This window comes from Octodon degus, unplaced genomic scaffold, assembly GCF_000260255.1.
Source record: "Octodon degus isolate 3935 unplaced genomic scaffold, OctDeg1.0 scaffold00033, whole genome shotgun sequence".
NCBI classification, from domain to species: Eukaryota; Metazoa; Chordata; class Mammalia; order Rodentia; family Octodontidae; genus Octodon; species Octodon degus.
In genome coordinates this window covers 6,700,701-6,716,964 of record NW_004524609.1, presented here as the reverse complement: position 1 = coordinate 6,716,964, position 16,264 = coordinate 6,700,701, and the positions used below count along the sequence as shown (strand labels likewise).

The 16,264-nt window shown below is 42.6% G+C and overlaps 1 protein-coding gene across 5 annotated transcripts in view; it reads right to left on the bottom strand.

The window, feature by feature from the left end:
• Cep112 (centrosomal protein 112) overlaps nt 1-16,264 on the bottom strand; it is a 722,997-nt gene that overhangs the window by 47,645 nt on the left and 659,088 nt on the right. For all 5 annotated transcript variants that reach the window (XM_012514508.2, XM_023714104.1, XM_023714105.1 and 2 more), the window contains one exon: nt 3,484-3,573. In XM_012514508.2, coding sequence (XP_012369962.1) covers nt 3,484-3,573 — 90 coding nt within the window. The remainder of the gene's footprint in view (nt 1-3,483; nt 3,574-16,264) is intronic.

Here is a 16,264-nt window from a genome sequence, read left to right as displayed (position 1 = left end):
CTAGGGCTCATGAGGCTGGTTACAGTGACACAGGCCTGCAATCCACGCTAAGGCTCATGAGGCTGGTTACAGTGACACAGGCCTGCAATCCAAGCTCCTTGGGATGAGGCAGGAGGACCAAGTTTCAGATTCATCCTGGGCAACCTAATAAGACCTTGGATCAAGGTAAAAAATTAAAAGGGCCGGGATTATAGTTCAGGGGTATGGTGCTTACCTAGTTGGTGCAAGACTCCAAATTCAACTTTAGTGTTAGCATAAAATCCAAATAAAGATGATGACGGTAACCCTAATGATTTTTGACTACTTCTATTCGTATCACAAACTAAAAGGGGAGTATAGATCTAATTGACTTTTTGGTTTTATTTGAGACAAGATCTCACTGTATTTTTCTTGTTTTGTTGCGGAACCAGGGATTGAACTCAGGCCCTTGCGCTTGCCAGGGAAGCGCTTATTCTACTAAGCCATCTCCCCGGCCCTTACAGGTCTCAAATAGGATTACACTAATGTAAGTATAGATGAGTAGTACTTAATAGGGGTTTATTATTTGCTACTCAGTTTTGTTGCTAGAACTGGCATTTTTTCTTTCTAGCTACAACCTAGGACTTTGTGGAAAGCACCCAACAGCTCATGGTTGCAAAGATTATGAAACAGTCAGCTTTACCCATGGGTATTTCCTGACATTTCTTTGGTAAACTGTAGCTAATAGGAGATATCAGGAATTAGAGTAAGAAATAGTCTAAAAAGCTATTGTCACTACAAAGATGAAAGTAACTTTGATGATCAAAAAGAAGTCAATAAAAGAAGATTGAAAGTAGTTCCTGAATCCTTCCCTATTGTTCATTTGGGATTTCTTAATTTCCCCACTCAATATATTATGGAATTTTCTGTGTGAAGTTCTGCCATGAATTAAAGTGATGTCAACAAAGTTTTACCTAAAGTCATATTTTACCACAAACAGGAGAAGTCCTGGTGCTCCAGGGAGCACCGCTTCCTGCTTTTAAGAAGTTTGTCTTTTTTTTCCGCTTTGAGTCGCAAGTGTCCTTGACCCTTGCTGGGGAATGGAGCTCTGTTGAGCTTTAGTGACAGCGAGACCCACGCGCGTCCACCGCACCGCACCACGCTCCTGTTGGAGGGGCTGCTTTCACCTGTGGCCAAATCTGCTCTGCCGGTGCTTCCTCTGCTCCTGGACTTTTTTTTTTTTTTTGCTGCGGAAGAGCAACAGCATTTGCTACCATACCAGGCAGGCACTTGGAACAGTGTTTGTCTTCCTGTCATCCTGTCATCTTTAATAAGCTCACTTTCCCCACTTCTGCCACAAGTTTGTTTTATTAACTAGAAATATAACTTCAAACTGTCGTGAAAGTAGTAAAGGTTTGGGATTCAGATAAACTTGGATCAGATACATCTCTACTGCTTTCTGGCTGTGGGGTCCTGCATGAGTGATGTAACCATGCTGGGGTTCAGCGCTAACCTTACACAATCATTGTGAGAATGCAGTGAATAATACGTGTGACATTTCGGGTACAGTGTCATCTTGTAGGCACTTGGCAGAGCATGGCTGCTACCTTTTTCATCTTAGTATTTCTACTTTGCTATCGTATTGTTGACTGTCCGATGCCAATACTATATAATATATATGTATATATGCGTATGCAAGTTATATATGTGAGATATATTATACAGGGTATATATTATATATATTAGCTAGTAGGAAGGAATTACAGGATGTGAAGTCAACTCAGTAAGGGTTTTTTTTTTTTTGTGGAACCAGGGATTGAACTCAGATACTTGAGTTTGCCAGTCAAGCGCTTATCCTACTGAGCCATATCGCCGGCCCCTCAGTAAGTTTTAAATCTCACATCTTTATATAAAAATAACTCAAAATGGATCGTATACTTAGTGTAAATGATGAAACTACAAAACTTAGAAAAAAGACAAAACTCAGAACACAGTGTGAATAAATATTTGTAAACTGCATAATTCACTATGTTTTTAAAAGTGTGTTTGGTACAGGGTCTCCCTATGCAGCTCGGACTCAGCATTCCTATAGGCATGCACGGCCATAGCCAGTCTCAGTGGCCAGCACAGCATGCCCTGGAAGTGGGGCTGGTATAGCATGTGGTGCTGGGGATCGAACCCCAATCCCTAAGCTAGCCTGAGCAGGCGCTTAGTCCGGTGAGCTATCTCACCGGACTGTCAATAAGTATTAACACCCAGCATCTATCTGGTCTTACTTTTGCCTTTCACAGCTTTGGCAATTAAACCTAAGGCCTGCACAGTGAGCTACATTCCTGTCCCTTTTAAAAGTTCTACAGTTTGAGACAGGGCCTCCCTAAGTCAATGAACTGTTGGGCTGGAGCCTGAAGTCCTCCTGCCTCAGTCTCCTGAGTGCTGGGGGTGCAGATGTGTATTACCACACCTGGAAGACTTCTGCCCTCCATGGGGACGTGCTTGTAGACATCTCCAGAGAGGAACATCTACAGAGCTTCCTTAATAGCTATATTTCAGTGTTTATTCTTCCTAAGAAGTCAAAGTGACCTAATCTGACAATCCTGTACTGATATGAGACGACCAAAATCTAAACACCTGACCACTCCTTTGGTGGGCTTTGTACACGATAGTTTGGGGGCACCTGGGAGAAAGTTAGTGATGCCATACCCGAAGGCTGAGAAAAAGACATCTGAAAAAGGTTTCGTTAAGAATCATGCTTTCTATTGACACATTGTTAACTTTTTCCTTCAAATTGTCGAAATTAACACTTGGAATAATTCAGTATAACCAGAGAGCTGAGTGAAAATAAAATCCTGTCATGTGAAAATAAAATAGAACATTAACTATTGTTATAGCCACATTATCCTGGGTTATGTTACATTTATTTATTAACAGAATGGAAAGAAAGGGGAGAAAATGAATTCAAAAGAAATATGACTTATGACTCGAAGTTAAATAATTCCATTTATTTCTAAATGATGACACAGCGACACACCGTTGGGTATACTTCCTATGTGCATTTCCTCTCTTGTTTCCTCTAGGTTTCCTCTCCACCTGACTCTCTCGCTAGCAGGGTTCTGATTGGCCTGTGCTGGTTCTGGTTCTCTACATTCTCCCGCTGGGGATTGGGCATGCCAGGCTGAGCATGTTCTGCCAATGAGAAGTGAAGGGAAGTGGGCATGACGGCCCAGGAAAGGCCTCTTCACTCGCTGGACGGAGATGCCTTTCTGCCTCTGTAGCCTTCCTGGCATTGCTTTCAGAACAAGGACAGCACGGGTAGAGCAACTAGACCCTTGCAGCCAGAGACACAGCCTGGCCTGCCTCCACACTTGCTGTCCTGTGAGGTAATAGGTTCTTTTATTGTTTGCACCAACCATGGCAAGGGGTTTTGTTACTTGTAGTCAAAGGGTCCCAGCTGGCACAGGAGAATTCATAAGCTCCAGACCTACAGAGGAAAACGTACTGAGACATCACAGAGGGAGGGGAGCCTACCTGCTCCTGTGACTCCAGTTCTTTGTGCTGTAGCTTTTTCTCTACACATCGCACCTGATTAGAGCGGGTTTCTAGTTCATCTTGTAAAACCTGAAACAGCACAAAATAAACACAGGAACATTAAAAATTAGCACACTTGAAAAAAAGTTTTACTACATGAACGAGTATGAAAAAGGTCTCAGAGCCCCAGTTTATTAATGTTGTGTCAAAGAGTTTGGGCAAACAAATCTAGGCTTCTGTGAGTTAGGCCCAGATGCTTGCTGCCTTAGGAATATTTAGGATAAAAAAATTCAACTTAGAAAGCAGACAAATTAGCAGGTATCAATTCATATTATAAAAGTCTTTCATTTGCCCGGTGTAGAACCACAACCATGTAGTAAATCATAAAGCTATTTCTAATTAAAATAGCCTTATCAGTACATTTTCAAGGTAGGCTTATTGAAACACATTGTAACAAATAGGAATTATAATGTCTGACCAATATAGCAGTTTTCAAAATTACGAAACTATCAAATTACAGGAATCTTAAAAGAATCTCATTAAGATGGAGAAGATGGTATGGAATTCGAAGAATCTGTAAGAAGTGGGTTGAAATGAACTTTCAGTCACCAAGCAACTCATGGGGGAATTAGAAGCCATAAAGATCAATACTTATTCCATCCATTACTATTTTATGTAAAAAGTGAACTAGAAAAGAACAGGATCCATTGCAATAATCCTATGTAATTATAGAAATAAAAATTGGAAACTTATAAGCAGGACATTCGAAAACACAGCAGCAATAATGCCAAATAAACTCTCAAAATAAAGTTCATAGTCAGCATTTTTGTGTTCCTGTCGAGCTTGCAACAGGTACTCCAGATATAGCATATACAAACCTCCCACTCTCAGGAGAAGAGGCTATAAACAAACAATAAGTGCAACATAATCGGTGCCATGTGCAGAAGAAAACTAGAATAGAGAAGGACAAATTCTGGAGCAGGTGGGGAGGCTGCTGTAGTTTTACACCAATGCCCTGAGAAGGCCTAACTGAACAAAGACCAGAAAGGAAGTAGGGCCACGTGGACGTCCACAGGACAGCCTCACAGGCAGCAGAAGCTGCACCCATGAACACCTTGAGGAACTACAGAAGCCCATTTGGTGGGCAGCAGAGAGTAGAGTCTGGGACCTGGCCGACCAAAGGCACATCAGGCCTCTGAGAGTATCATAGATGAGTTCAGGACTCCAGACTGTCCTCAGAGGCACACGGGGATGCTCTTGAGAGGCTGCGGGCAGGTCCTGCCTTGGCTATAGGCTGAGGTGGGGCCGGGCAGATGCAGGGGGGCAGGGTAGAGGCTGCTGCAATCCACTGGAAAAGGAGCCATGGAAAACAGGGTGAGGGTGGTAGCAGGTGGTGCGCGAGGTGCCAGGTTTTGGGTGCAGGTACAGGTGACAACCCAAGGCAGTGAATGCACGGCAGGAGAAAGGACAGCTGCACAGCCCGAGCATCTCAGAGGCTGCATCTGGCTTGTGGCGAGGTGGGGCAGGTGTTCTGAGAGAAGTGCCGGGACTCAGCCTGAGATGAAAGGCTGAAATAGCCAAGTAGAGACACAGAGGTTAAGAGCCTAGAGTTTGCACTCACTGTCTCAGTCAGTACTCACTGAAAATTCTGGCCATGCGAGGCCAGTCTTGTCTGTCTGTCCATCCATCTGTCTGTCTAGCTAGCTAGCTCTAATGATTCTTAACCTTTTCAGAGGTTCTAAATATCTCAGTGCAGTTGATAACAGGTATGTGGTCATTTCCCCAAAGGGAAGAAAACACATACTTATGTTTTTCCCAAGTTCATCAATAACCTAAAGCTCATCCATGGAGAGACCTCAGCCCAAGAACTTCTAACTTAAAAAGTAAGGTGATGTGAGAATGATCTCAGGTGCTGCTGTGTCTCTCTGATATTTAACCTGATTATAAACCTGCAATTTGGCAGGCTGGAGAAGGAACTTGAAAAAAATCTCTTAAATTCTTCATGTGTCTCTAATGTTGTTTCACGGTATGTTTCCAAGAGTTGAGTGCAGCTGATCCTATGCTTGTTGATCGAGAAGCATGAAGGATACCACCAATCTGTGGGAATTTAGCTTTCTTTGTGGATTAATTGTGGAAAATAAAGGTGAGTGTGTCGGGAAGAATACTTATGCATGTTTTTATGTTTCTGCTTTTTCTTTTTCATTTATTTATTTATTTTTTCCTCATAATTTTATTGATAAACAAGTAGCAATGAGACAGTTTCAAATCAAATTGGTAGGACAGTTTCAATAATTAACACATTGCATACATTCTTCCTAGTGGTTAATTGCTGTACAAGATGCGGACATGATATCCTATTTACAAACACCATTAGAACAAATTCCTCTATTCATTAAGAGAATGTAACTATATATCTATCCTAAGCACTTTGAATACACAGATACAAAATGGACATTCATCTGTATACGGTTTTTTGTTAAGTTCCGTTATCTGAATATTATAGGTGTGTAAACTCGGCAAAATATTCCAAAAGAGTCCAGTAGCCCTGTTTCTGCTTTTTCTTGTTCTCTAATCCATTCTCATATTGTTGTCAGTGTGGTCTTCTTAAACATAAACCTAATCATGTTGTCCCCTCACCCCAGAAGCACCTAAGCCACTCTCCAGTGTCCCTGAGATGTAGCTCCACTTCTCATCAAAGCATACAAGGACCATTGTCAACAGGCACAGCCAAAGCCATGTGAGCAGAAGTGGTTGTTATACCAGGACTAGCGGGAGATGGGTTGGATTTTGTTTTTAACCCTCGCTACAATTCTGTGCAGCGGTTACTACTTCAGTCGTGTCAGAGCAGAGACCACTCAGGCTCCGTGTGGCGACACAGCTTGCTCAGGTCCACACGGCCCATGTGAGGCAGTGGCCTGGAACTTTAACACTTCTCTTACTTCACACGCACATGCCCGGCCACCCCACGCCACCTCTTTCTCATTCCTCATCCCATATATCCAGCTCAGTGGCGCCGTCTCCTTGACCTGAGCCATAGCTAAGACTCCTTGGGCTGCTGTCCACCTGGTGTTGAAGAGAATTAATTTACGTGTCTGCCAGGACCAGACAACTGCAGCTCAGGGCCAGCTGCTGTATCGCACAAGCCTGGAGCCATCAGCGCTGCGCCTGATGCCCGGGTGGCTCTGCATTCATGGCTATGGAGGAACTCCGAAGTATCCAAGCCTCTTCCCCGAGGACATCACCTTCAATCGTCAGGGCTTCCGGCTGCTCTTCACACGACATGGTTGTGTAAATGTTATTAAGCATTCTAAAAGAATACACAAATGTATTTTCAAAATATCTGTAGCTATCTTATATGCACACATAAACAATTATTACTGGGGCTGGTGAGATGGCTCAGTGGTCTAAAGCACCTACATGGAACAAGCTTGGCAAAGCACAGGGACCATGGTTCGATCCCCCAGCACCACATGCCAGCCAGCCTCGCCCCCTGGTGGGCTGAGCTGGCCACACACACACACACACACACACACTAAATAAATAAATGTTTAAAAATATTTAAAAAAAATAAAGTTAAAAAAAACCCAATTATTACTGATAATAATATGCTATTTGGTTTCTGCTATACACAACAGAAAAAAAAAAGGAAAAAAGGAAAAGTACACTTCCTTTGCCTTACACAAAATCCTGGTTCCTTCCTCATGCTATCCGCCTCCCTCCCCAGCAGACCGGGAGAACCCACAGTCAGCCCCCTGGGTCCTGCGCTGCAACCACCAGCCCCAGCCATACTCTCCTGCACTCAACTCCATCACTACTTGTCTCTTTCTAGACTCCAAAGCCAGCAGCCAACGTTCCCCCCATTTTCCAGCAGCTTTTGGTTCTCCGCAGGTCCCACGGTGCTTTTCCCTTGAATCCTGGAGAACTAATTCTGAGCAGCGAAGTCAAGGGGTTGAGAGAGGAGGCTGCTGCCAAAGAGAAGTTCAAATACAAGGAGGGCTTGAGTGAGGGTGGTGGGTGTGGAGAAGGGCAGAGGGCATAGAGCAGCATGAGTTTAGGGAAAAGGGGGCTCGATGCCATGAGGCCTGGACGCCGAGTGCCCGAAAGCAGAAAGAGCAGTGTATGGCAAGGCAGAGCGGCGGGGGAGGCATGGCTTTTGCCACGTTGGGTAGAAGAGCTGGTAGGACCTCAGGCAGAAGCTACTGTGATGGCCAGTATCTTCATATCCCCAGATTCAGTGGAGGAACCCTTAACCCCTCCAGGATGATATGAAGAGAGCTGTGGAAGACAGCCCTCAGGAACAGGATTAGAGCCCTCAGAACAGGGGCCCGAGAGAGGGCTCTGCCTCTTCTCCTATATGAGGACACAGTGAAAGGCAGCCACCTGGCCAGGAATCAGGCCTCACCAGACGGGGCAGCTGCCAGTACCTCGATCCTGCAAGTCCCAGCCCCCAGAGCTACGCAGGGAAGGCGCGGTGCGTACAGCTCCCATCCTAGAGCGTTCTGTTACGGCAGCCTGTCCCCAAGGCTGCTGCGAAGGTGGGACGGCAGGGGCCTGGGCCTCCCAGACAGGGCACATGGGAGAGTCCTCCAACCTGCCCTGTGATGCCCACACCTCAGGCCAGGCAGACGAGGAGGAGGAAACTCGGGGAGCTGCGAGAGTCCCACAGGTGGGACACAATTGAAAAGTCAGCACGAGGGCAATCTACCTAGAAGGCATTTTCAAAGAAGACAGTGCAGCGTAATCAGATCTGCTCTGTCCTCTGGCCTCGATATGGTGAAAAGACTATTAAGTCTACCACACTTCATCAATATTATCAAAACAGAATTCAAATTACATTGGCTTTTCAAACAATAGCACTTAAAAATTCACTCAGTTAAATGTACAATGTGATCTTTTTAAGATTAGTCAGAGAAAGTAGTTTTGAAATTACTTTTATTATCTACTTAAAATCAGTGTAAAAATGGAAAGATAATCAAATAATATTTCACTTTTTAAAAAGGGTATTACATGAAAGTAAAACGATGGTTTATAATGATAGCTCTTCCTGGGTTTACAGTCTAAAATATTATGTTATTAAAGTTCCAACCGCAAAATTTGACATGAAGCTTTTGTAAAAATGACCACAACTACCTGACCAATACAACCTGGGGTCAACTTTCTTTTAAGTTACAGTCTATTTTTTAAAAAGACATTAAATGTGACACCTTTCCCTACCATATACGTCATCGCAACTTTTAGTTTATCCCCGAGAAATGCACAAGATAACTGAAGAATGGAATGCCCAATAAGATATCAAGAATAGAAACCCAAGCCCAAGTCGAGGCCTTAAGCTGTGTGCCTGCCAAGTGATCCCTCACCCCTTAGCTCTGCTGTGCTGGTACCATCACCGCAGAGACAGCTCTCGCCCCGCGGTTGCCTTCAGACGTCCCGGGAGTCAGCTCGGCACAGGGCTGCAGAGCTTCCCCATTGCTGACTTTCAGGGTGCTTTGTGTTGGCTGGGAAAAAAAGAATGCTGCTTCCCAGAAGAAAAATACAAACGGCATAATAAACTCTGCAAGAACAATGAGGGTATACCACATTCTTTAATGGGGAGACAGTTATAGGGTAATTTGATTTGTTGATTTTGTTGATTTACAATGTAAATGTAATAGAGAAAATTAAAGTGTAAAAGGCTTTACATGGCTCTTTGGGCTGAGGAAAAGGACCTGGCAGCTAATGTGGCCCTCGAATGGCACCTGTGACACAATTAGGCTCGTTCTGTTGGCTTGGGGAAAAAAGAATATAGTAATTAACTCAGTTTTCACAAAATTTGAAAACATAATTCAGGGTAAGGCATTCCCGAACTTGTAAAACCACACTAATGTGGAATTACACATAGTTTTATAAAAAGCTGAAGTTTCTTGTGGTTCCAAATTAATTAACAAGCATAAAGTGATAGCAGATACATGCCTTTTAATAATGAGTAAGTAAGAAGTTTATTGCAACTATAAAGTAGTTAAAAAGTTATTGAATAAAGAAACACTTCATTGGAAAAGAAATATTGTATTACAATGATTAAGAAATACAACCATAACATCCCCAGTGTAGGAGACATTTACCAGAGAGAGGCTTTCAGACTTGGTATTCTGCTCTAACTGGTAGCCTTCTAGAGAGTTCTGCGCTTGCCTCTGGCCAACCTCTTAGCTCGCCACGTGGGGCACCAACAGCTGTTCCTGTGCCATCTTACTGACTGGCTCAGCATGTCAACGTGTCTGCCCCTCACCACCTAAAGCGTCTGTGCTTCAGGTTCTCCCTAGAGGATACATTTGAAAACTCTTTCCTGTCCTCAACAAAACCTCAGTTATGTGAATTTGGAAGAATCCACTTGCAAGTCAAAACAGAATCATCAGCAGTGCAAGTCACCCTCCCCCAAATCAGCTGCTCCTGGAAGTGCTGTCCCAGCAACGTGACTCCAGAGGCAAACTGCCTTATGCTTCATGCCATCTCTGCCTTCTGAAATGTCAAACCAGCTTCCCTCACTTCCCAGTTGAGCTGTTCGACTCCTCTGCCTTACTCCGGGTTGCTAAATCTGGGCAAAATGCTCGTTGGGCTACATCACGAATCAGCACGAGGCCCACCCCCGGGCACTTTTCTGGGTCTGCCCTGAGTTGGGGGCAGTGTCAGTGGATCCCCTGCTTGGTTCTCTCCTCTAGACTTGTCTACATGCAATCCCGACGGGTACCAGGAATGGTAGAGTGCTCTGTTAAAGAACTAGATTAAGCCACACAAAAGCAAGAGCAATGTGAACTAAAGGTTTGCCCTATGTAAGTGGAAGCTGGGGTCAGCAAGGTCGGAGATGCAGGGGCTTTAGCAGAAGCCCGTGGCCTGCAGCAAGACAGCAGATGAGGCGCTGCTGCCGGCTGAAGCAGAGAGGGCCGCGTCAGCTGTACGTCCTGCACAGCTGAGGAGGCTAATAGGAGAAAAGGAAGAGAGAGGGCGCGCGTTTCTACTACCGAAGCTGCCACAGGAAGCCACTCCGGTGAACTGTGCAGACCGTGGAAGTGGAAGGATGGGTGGGGGCGAGCTCGTGGGGACGCCTCTCCCTGCTTTTGGGCTGTTTGAAAGTTTCCATAATAAACAGGAAAGCAAGAAAGCTTTTCAAGTTTTCTCCCTTTAAAAAGATGAAGTCATCACAGACTTCCTTTCACGAGACTTGAATTTACTGTCTTTCTCTGGAGTACACTGATGATTTACTTGTCATCCAACAGGTAGGAGGAGTGTAGGAAGAGTCCCTCAGAAGCATTCAGGGCATGTAGAAAGCAGGGAGGGGGATGTTCATAGTTCGACCGAAGGACAAGATAACTGGGAAGGGGCAGTTTATTTTCATTGAGGTAAAATTTATATGTTGTAAAATTCAAGGTTTTTAGTTTTTGATGGTAATTGTTTATTTTCCATTTAAAACATGTAACTTAAAAATTTGCACCACAAAATCTGTTAAGGTTATAAAATCTTGCCATAAATTCATCCTCCACTAGTTAGTTGATCCATCAAAAGAAAATCATACCTAATCTGTGACTTCAGTGAAGGGTCACTAATTATAAAGGTGAAAGAAGGGTGAGTTTCATTTAAACTTTAATTGCCTTGCTAGTAATGCCCACATTTGTTTAAACAGTATTATTCCAATTTTAGTCTACAAATGGTGCTGATAATATTTTTGATGAATAAATTATCTTTGACATGTAAATTATCATGGGAATGATAAAGATTTTTCTTTCTAGTACTGTTAACTGAAAGGTAAGGTAAAATACAAATATAAGCAATAAAAATGTGCTTTACATGTCAGATTTATGAGCTTATTTTTCATCATATCTTAAATGACTGGGACAAAGTGAGAAGACCAGGCCTGTCGTCCACACCAGGAGATAAAAATGGGGAGTCCTAGGAGGTGACACAATAGTAGGCTGTGACTTTTTTACTGGGTGGTCTCACTGGCTATTTGCAGAGCCTTCTATAGCTCCAGTTTTATTATTATTTTTAAATAGGCTAAATCTACTAACAAAAGTAACAAGAACTTTGTCAGCTGAAATGCCACTCAAGATTTCTTTTAAAGTGATTTCTTCATTCAGACCTACCCAGGATGAATAACAAACCATAAAAACTGTTTTATTGGTGGTTCTATAGTGGGAGAGAGCTGGTTCATGCTACAGAGGTGCCGCAAGCCAGGGCCATGGTGACTGCAGGGGCCAAAATGTGCTTACAGCACAATGGTGTAATTTTTTTCCTTCACAGCTTACATTCAGGTTTTACATTTTCCCCTACATTCCAAATAAGCACTTAAAAAAATAAAACCTTTCATTATTCTGTCTCTCTTGTGATACTGGTGTGAAAAAAAATAGATCTATGGGAATTTTAACCCAATACATATGTTACTTTTCAAACAAGACAAAATTCTTTTCAGGTGAAAACTTTTAATAGCTATTAGAACACCTCACATTTCATGAGAAATTGTACTAGGGTATGAGTTAGAAGGCTACTGATTCAAAACAAAAGGCAAAAACACAGCCAATATATAAGATAAGAGTAGTATTTTCTTCAAAGAATAAGAAAGTTTTTATTTTTTCTCTTTTCTACTCTGTCACATCTATTTTCAGTCCTTTAAAATTCCTAAAGGATTTCCTTCAAAAGTCCTAAAAATGCACTTTTAAAAAAAGTTATTGTTTCCTGGTCTTAACACAGAGAAGTTCCAGGAAAAGGAATGATGTTACTTCAAGACTTTGATGATCTAAGGGGGCAGGAATCTCCCAGCACACTTCATTAGTGTTTGCCTTGTCCCACCGAGGGCCATCCGACACTACCTACATCTCCTAAAGAAGCCTAGTCTATTTCTGCTCGGGAAGTTCAGAGCACATTTCCTCTCCTGATGCTTCAGGCAGCTTTACTTGTGAGGAAGCTCTTATCATGGGTGGGAGAAGTCTAGCATCTTTGTTCAAGAACCACAGCCAGGATTTCTTAGAATCATAGATGAATTTCCTCATCTGGCCAGTGGGATAACTCCTCAAACAGGAGTTTTGTCTCTGTAGGACAGAAGTGTAAATTATTAAATCCTCATGGGCTAATGCTCTGTGAAGAAGCTCAGGAAAAAGGGGAGATTCACAAGTCATTCATTTAAGTTTCAATTTTCTTACAAGTAATTATTCACACATGGGATCTGTGGTGCCTGCAGCATCATTCCAAATCTTCTCCAACAAACTAAATTTCTCCCCTCTGAAAACTGATGTCAAATTTACTTCTTCCATGAAACATTTCAAATCTAGGTGGGAAGAAACTAATGTTTTTCAGTCCTTAAGTCTTCTCTATGTGAACATATTTGCATATCTTTGCATATTTGCATATCTCTTGTATTGTGACTTCATCTGAATTTCTCCCCCTTGTTAGAACTATGAGCCTTCTAAGAACAAGCCTTTCCCTCTTGCTCTCTATTTTTCTAAAGTGATCTTTCCAATGCTTGAAGTATTGTTTATACCACAGTAATAGGTACTGACTGATAACACCAACCAATTTTATAAAGATCAAGTTATCTTTCATTTAAAACAGGTTGGGCTGGGGAGATGGCTCAGTAGAATAAGCACTTGCCTGGCAAGCACAAGGACCTGAGTTCAATCCCTGGTTCTCAAAAAATAAAAAATAAAAACAAAAACAAAAACAAAAACCAGTTAGGTATTCCCACTAAAATTTTTCAGACTTTTTCCCCCTCTGAAACCGTATTTCTCTGACTTTTCCCCAGGCTTCACCCAGTCTGTTCCACTGAGTACCAGAAGTGGGGTCTTGTTTTAGCTTTCTTAAGAGGGCACATCTATCATCCTTTTTCCAAATTCCAAGAGTCAGGCACAGCCAAGATCTCCCTTTTGGTTGAGTCTCCCTCTGTGCCCACACTGGCAGGCTGCCTTCACCAGCTGTCCTTCTAGGCCTGGGCTCCTTGCCTTCCGTATGCTAGATGGGAGGAGGGAGATGAGACACTGGTGGCCTTTTTGACCTTGATGCTTTTATATTTGAAGATGCCCACCCATCTTTTGTAAGTTTGTTTGTTTTTGATGTTTTCACTCTGTTGCTCAAATTTTTCACCACCAGCTAACTCCTTCTAGCACTTAGGAGGCATATATTCTGCAGGCCCTAGTGCCAATCTAGTGGCATTTTCCACATCTTTTTTCTGGATCTCTCTGTTGTATTGGACACTGTTGGGGCCCTCTCTTTCCAGAAATCCTTTCCTTCCATGGAAAAAACTGGTTATCTTTCTCCCAATTCCCATATGCATCCTGCTCCTTTTTTTCTTTACCCTTTTAGTTGGGAGTACTTCTCAAACTCTTTTCTACTCTTTTCTCTATTTACTGTCTCCTTTGGCTAATTAATCAGTTTCATAAATTAATAAAAACATTTCTGTGCATGGGGCAGGCTCTGTGCATACAAATTACTCTCAAAAAGCATTTACTACAATAGCTATGACATATTTATATGAAAATAATTTTGATACTTCATAAACAGCCCTATATACAAGTCTTACCAAGCATGAGAATGAACAGAGAGGAAAGCAATTTGTGCGAGGGTGGTTTGGACAGAAAATATCTCATTGAGGAGGTAATGGATATGCTGGGGACTGCCAGGAAGAGGGGGGAGTATGCAGTGCAGAGTCAGCTGTAGAAGAAAGGCAAGGGGCTTTGACCTCCAAGGTGTTCAGAAGGCAATGGGCTGGCTGCTGACCCAGGAAAGGCTGTCTGGGCGATGCAGAAGAGCCTGCAGGAGGACTGTAGATACCATCCTGAAGTGATGAGGAACCCCAAAAGCACCTAAGAGGATCAGGAGGCAGCAGTGTGAAAAATGGTGGCTGTGAGGCACACTGGAGGCTCTGAACAGGGCTGTAAGACACATGGGTGCATCTGTGGGGCTGAACAGCTCTCACTCTGCCCGCTCAGTGCTTGGTAGGAAGCCCAGCCCAGGGCTACGTGTCTGTGGCCTGGTGGTCACATGTGAAAGGGCACAGGCAGAGAGTCAAGAGCTGGGAATTGAACAGAGACAAAGTATCAGTAAGAAATGGTTGGAAACTAGAATAATAATAATAATAATCATAAATACTGCTGCATACTTTCTATACTGTGTAACATAAAATATACAGGAAACTCTGTGTCAAGAGCACACTGCTCCATCATAACCAAGTGGGCTTCACCTCAGGATGGAAGGATGGTTCAATGTGCAAAGCAATAAATACAGCACATTGCATTAACTGATTAAAAATCACATGATCATCTATCTCAACAGATGCAGACAAATCTTTGAGAAAAGCCTGTTTGTTCCTGATAAAACCCCTGAACATAATAGGCACAAAAGGACTTTATCTCAATCTGATAAAAGCCATTTATGGCAAACTAACAGTCAACATCATGTCAAATGGGGTAAGCTGAAAGCTTTGTCTCTAAAATCAGGAAATAGACAAAGATGTCCACTATTACCTCTCCTCTTTAATGTAGTACTTGAAACATTAAACAGAACAATGAAGCATAGAAATAAAAGGGGCATATACAGGAAAGGAAGAAGGAAATTATCATTTGTAGATGACACAATCCTCTGTGTAGAAGATGTTGATAAAAGTAGCATAGTACTGGCACAAAACAGGAAGCAGATCAGGGGAACAGAATACAGACACAGAGACAACTACCGACACATTCAGGTATGTGATTTTTTTGAGTAATAATTTTTTTATTAGTACGCTTGCAATTTATGCAATGTACAGGCACCTTAGGGAGGGGTTATTCCCCATAATAGTGTTTAAAATGGACTGCGGATGCACTCAGTGTGAAGTGATTGTTGACAAAGGGGGTAAAGCCATATGCTACAAGTCGGAGAGCCTCTTTAACAAATGGTGCTAGGAAAACTGGCTGTCCACATTGGAAGACTGAATCTAGACATAAATCTCACTGTGTATTAAATTAAGATCAACATAGATCAAAGATCTAAATATTAAAACAGAAATAATCTGCTGGAAGATAAGATACGTAAAACAATAACTTTGTGAGTAGAACCCCACTTGCACAAGAAATAACATCAGTAATCGACAAATGGGATATCAAGTTAAAAAGCTTCTGCACAACAAAGGGAACTCACGGAGTAAAGAGACAACCTAAGGAATGAGAAAGAACGTTGAGCTACTCTTCAGGGGATGAATATTTAGAATATATAAGGAACTCAAAAAATTAGACCCTTCCAAAGAACAGCCACAATGAAAAAGTGGGCAAATGAAATGAATAGACACCTCTTAGAAGTATAACTGGCCAATATGCACATGGAAAAATGTTCAGCATCTCTGGCCATTAGAGAAATGCAAATGAGAACAACACTGAGATTCCACTTTGCTGCAGAAGGAAGGGGTTTCAACAAGAAATCAAATAATAAATGCCAGAGAGGCTGTGTGGAAAGAAATCAAATAATAAATGCTGGAGAGGCTGTGTGGAAAAGTGAACCCTTCCACATTGCTGGAGGATAGAAGCTAGTGCAGCCATGGTGGAAATCAGTATGGGGATTCCTCACAAGCCCACTAACAGCAATTCCACTTGACCCAGTTATTCCTCCGTGGAGCATCTTTCCCAAAGAGTTAAAGACATTCTATCACAGTGACACCTGCATACCTACGTTCATACCAGCACAGTTCATGGTAGCTCAATCTTGGAAGCAGCCTATATGTCACCAAAAGACGAATAAATGGAAGTATGGTATTTATACCCAGTGAAGTGCTGCTCTATGTAAGGAAGGCACC